Here is a 4,812-nt window from a genome sequence, read left to right as displayed (position 1 = left end):
GGTACAGCCAATACCTTATTGTAATTACATTTAACCTGCACACAATACTTTGGGAAAAATTATCCAGCATCGTCTTCAGTGTGGACGTAGGTACGTGTCTAACAACAAATTAGTAATGAATTATAATGCTTTAATCAATAAATTAATAATGCCAATATTATTTGTATATACATTAAACATAAAATTAATAACTGTATTCTTCACAAATCCGATATGTTTATGCTAAAAAAAAAAAAAAACAGGTAAAGTAACCAACCTTATTATCTTTTAAAACAAATTCCTGCCCATTTTCAACAAAAAATTGTCTATTCCTTTATGTTCTAATGTTACATCAAGTAATACACTTTATCCTGAACATACTGCTACCCAATTCTCTCAAAATAGTAAATTTGGTAAAATATCTTTAATGAATTTATTTATTTTAATAAGTGTATTAACATGAAAATAGATTATACGAATAGAAAATGTATAAATTTTCAATTAATAATCCCAAAAATCTTTTTTTGAAGTTAAACAAACACAATTATTGAAATTTAAATTTTAATAGCCCTGTTTGTCGAATCAAGGAATATTTTGAACAGACATATTCGACAACAATCTTCATTATAGTATTGACTTGTCTTAATATAAACATTATTAACCACACACTAACACACTCAAAATGAAAATGAACATCAGTATAAACATCTGCAACAGTTAACACAAGACTCTCTCATATATTCAAGTTTATTACACAAAGAGTAGTAAAACATACTATTTCAACAATAATATATTATAATAGCATAATGAAAATAATATAGATAAATTAACAAGGAAATAGACAATTTTATTGTATTTGAACTAATTATGGTACTTCTTCTAAAAATTCTTTCTCAAACTGTCCTCCGGCAAAGAAAATCAAAAACACTGGAGTTCCGTTTTCAATTGGACACCTAAAAAACATATTTAAAAAGTATTACTATATCCTTAAATTAACTATTTTTTTTTTTTTTGATATATGAGTAAAATGTACATTATGTAAGTACAATAAAAACAAATATTCAATAGCGAGATATCAGCTATATTTAATGCTGTTGCATACTCACAAAATAAGAAGTGAAAATTATTTAATTTGATATAGGAACAGCCAAAAGGTTAATGACTGAATAAAAATCTAAATGTTTATAATAGTAAATATAATGAATTGATTTAATTATAAACTAGCAGATATTGCACAGCGTTACCCATAAAAATTATATACTGCCAATGGATTTACTCTACTTTATATTTAATTAAATGTAAACTACACATATTTTTAAGACATTCATTTAGGTGGTTTTAAACAAATACAAGGTTAAAATTGTGAAAAGTTTTAATTACCATGTATTTTAATTTTCATAACAAATAGTAACCAATACAAACAAATAAATACTAGTTTTATGTGAGCTATCATACTCCAAATTAAAATTAAATATATTGGCTGACTTTAAAGTCAAAATCTTTAGGAGTAAGATTACTATGTATTGTATCTAATTACAAAACCATGAGTACAATAGACTTAATAGTGTCTAAACACAAAACATTACCTTTTATTAATATTGACTACATAAAAAAATATAATGGGATAAAAAGTCAAAATTTAAAATTGTTTTTAATATATGCTTGTGTTATTAAAATCAAAAGTCTAAGAAAGTCATAAGTGGCATTTACACAAGTATTATCTATAAAATGAAAGAAATTTGTCATGTTTGTTTTTTATGTATTAATAAATATAGAAACGTAATCTTTTAATTTGAATAAAAGTGATGTTTCCTTATTATTACCTTAATACAGTTAATGCTTCAAATAAAGTACATGTTTTTGTATCTATTTTTGTAACTTTTGTGCCACTTTTATATTCATTGACAGACTCAAAATAAACATTTACTGAATCTGCATTATATTTTCCTTCCACATCCCATTCTGGTCTTTCAGCAAATATTTCAACTAAGTGACTATAGAATCTAAAAAAATACAATCAAACAAAAATTAAAGGTTGTAATGAATAGCAAGAAATTAAAACTACTATTAGAATAAATAAATTATAAATCTACTAGTAAATGTATATATAATGTATTTGCTTACAATTATCTTAAACAAATACCAAAAAAATTCTTGGAGACATTTTACAAACGATAGAATATAATATTATAAAAGATTCTAAATGTTATTGTCTTCATGTTTTGAAATATAATTTGAAGCACATATAATAATTAAAAATTAAAACAATACATGATACATATTTTAGAATTGAAAATTAATGAAATAACTTAGGACAGGCATGTCAAACACCTAGCCCAAGGGCCACATGCGGCCCTCAGTTTATTTTTTTATGGCCCGTGGTTGCCAATATTAATGGATAAAAAAAAAATAATAATAATAAAATATTAATGCTGTGTCACAACTATCTTGGATTCTTAGAGAATAATTTAATTTGTATACATTATAATAATGTCTTATCTTCTAATAAGTTAAGCTTTTTTTAATTTAATTGTATCTGCAGTGTTCATAAACATAAAGAAAAAATTGAAAAATTTGTATAAAATATTCATTTTTTTTTTTTTTTGTCAAATTTGTATGTGCAGCTCGTATAGTAAACTAATCAATAAATTTGGCTCACTTAATACTTTGAGTTTGACATGCCTGACTTAGGAGACATGAATATTTAAATAATTTATCATCATAATTTTTTATGAGTGTTTAAAAATTAAAATATTTCACTGTTTCTTAATATTTCTAAACATTCAAGTTTTTATTTAATAATTATATAATTCGACATACTATCAATAATAAACATATTCAATATCCAATTTTCAGAATTACTATTTAAAAGATAAAAAAAAAACATCATTAAAACCCCAATTAAAATAATGAAAGTAAAAAATAGATTATTTTTAAAACAATATATAATTACAGAATGAATTAATAAAAACAAAACTGTATAATATTATTGGCATTTATTATTATATAATAATAAATTTAAATTTGATGTTTTTCCCTATTTTAATATTAAAATACAATAAAATTATAAAATTATAAAAGTAAAAATAAAAATAATATACTGACGTAGTAGATTCATTAAACTCTTGAATCATGTCAGACGTTTTATACTCAGGATATAAAAAGACAACTGGCCACACAAGATAGTTCTCAAATAAATGTACTGGCTTTACTAAACCAGGCACGCTTGGATCAAATATTGTTAAATCTTTAATTGGACCACCTATAGTATAAACAAATAAATATAATTATTATCACATAATATATTTTATAATAAAAAATTAAATATTAATAAATACGTTTGCCCATTATGTTCAATTGTCTTTTATTAAGCTCATCTAATAACTTTGTATGATCCGCTTCTTTTTGTTTTTGAGTCTTTAAAGCTTTTCTTTTTTCCATCTCCGCAATTTTCTAATCAGTTTAAACATTTTAATAATATTAAACAGTTTTAAAAATACATTATTAAAATTTACTTTAGATTTCAACGCTTCTTTTTTTATTTTTATAACATTATCATCTTTTGGTACAAATTCTAAATATTTATCACAAAAGTTTAAACATTTATCAAACTCTTTTAACTGAACACAACAATTTATTGCCCTTAATATGGTTTTTTCATAGTCTGCTTTTAATTTGAGTGCTTGCTCAGCAGCTATTAAACTAGATCTAAACATATTAATACAAAAGAAATATAATATTTAAATTAAATTTATTAAATACTAATTTTGATAAGTTACCTAAAATTTTTTAAAAAATAATGTGAAGCAGACATATTATTGAACATTTGAGCACGAAGCTCATTATTTTGGAAATCTAATTTTAGTCCTTCTTGATATGATAATATGGCCAATTTATATTTACGACATTTAAAATTGAAATTTCCGTCGTCTTTATGTTTAACGGCCAACTCTTCTGGAGTATTATCATCTGGATCATATCGAAGATTTTGCAAGCCTTCAACTAAAGGAGATGGTTGGTCTTCAGGTTCAGGAGGTTTGGTCATAAAAAATGGATGCTTTTCCATTTCCTATGGAAAAATCAAAAAACTACACATAATTATAAACATGATTAAATGATAATTAAATGTATTTGAACTAGATATTTATACAAATTAGAATAAACACTAATAACCATCACCTCACGCCAAGTTTCTTCTTTCCAGCCATCTTTATAAGGTGTTTTCTGTAGATTGTCGATAAAGTTATCTAAATCTTCATCAAGACGGCTAGCGAGTTTTGCACGTTCCTCATCTGTGATTGGTTGTTTAGAGCCACCAGGTTCTCTAAAACCAAATTATATTGATAAAGTTACAAAATAAATTGCATGAATAATAATGAATAAATATAATAACCATCCAAAATACACACAATATATAAATACCTATCTATCATAGTTATAACATAATAATAATTTAATATAAACATAGATTAACATACTTCAATATATTTTCCATTTTTATCTACAGAAATGTCGTTTACAGAATATGTTTTTAAGTAGTAAGATTATCTAAAAAAAATAAAAAATTCGGACAAGAAATAACAACTCTACACAAAAATTGAAATTTAAAAATGTGTTTTTAAAATATTTATTATTTACTTGTGATAATGTGATGTTATCAAATATTATACCTTATCAAAGTTCTTAATTTCTCCATGATATTTCAAAACCCGGGTTCATTATATTTATTTAAATTTACTACCTTTGATTGAAATAATAAAATTTTAAATTTGATGTCTTGATGAATATGATGATGCTCTCTAAATTATATATCATCTATCTATATCATTATCT

At 23.6% G+C, this 4,812-nt stretch overlaps 1 protein-coding gene across 2 annotated transcripts; it reads right to left on the bottom strand.

Annotated features, from left to right (window-relative positions):
* Window positions 1–487: 487 nt before the first annotated feature.
* Window positions 488–4,582, bottom strand: LOC112594379 (tetratricopeptide repeat protein 4). Of its 2 annotated transcripts, XM_025339135.1 has the most exons (8): window positions 4,458–4,582; window positions 4,159–4,303; window positions 3,759–4,048; window positions 3,495–3,687; window positions 3,318–3,432; window positions 3,085–3,241; window positions 1,803–1,982; window positions 489–932 (listed from the first exon to the last, which is right to left on the bottom strand). In XM_025339135.1, exons 1-8 carry the CDS (start codon window positions 4,472–4,474, stop codon window positions 845–847), a joined length of 1,185 nt encoding a protein of 394 aa, XP_025194920.1. In that variant the 5' UTR covers window positions 4,475–4,582; the 3' UTR covers window positions 489–844. The 2 variants fall into 2 exon arrangements, with proteins under 2 accessions (XP_025194921.1, XP_025194920.1); XM_025339136.1 differs by lacking the exon at window positions 4,458–4,582 and having other exon boundaries at window positions 488–932; window positions 3,759–4,067; window positions 4,159–4,237.
* Window positions 4,583–4,812: the final 230 nt, after the last annotated feature.

Source organism: Melanaphis sacchari, unplaced genomic scaffold, assembly GCF_002803265.2.
Source record: "Melanaphis sacchari strain LSU unplaced genomic scaffold, SCAv2.0 Contig22_pilon_pilon, whole genome shotgun sequence".
Lineage (NCBI taxonomy): Eukaryota > Metazoa > Arthropoda > Insecta > Hemiptera > Aphididae > Melanaphis > Melanaphis sacchari.
Note: the sequence above shows the minus strand (reverse complement) of the source record. Positions and strands in the feature narration are given on the sequence as shown.

Bases quoted from the DNA above. Each gene is read 5' to 3' on its own strand.
- LOC112594379 (XM_025339135.1), bottom strand. The intron at 3,688-3,758 runs GTAACTTATCAA...TAATATGTTTAG, and splicing joins TATTTTTTAAAAAATTTTAG to ATCTAGTTTAATAGCTGCTG. The intron at 3,433-3,494 runs GTAAATTTTAAT...TAAACTGATTAG, and splicing joins AAGAAGCGTTGAAATCTAAA to AAAATTGCGGAGATGGAAAA.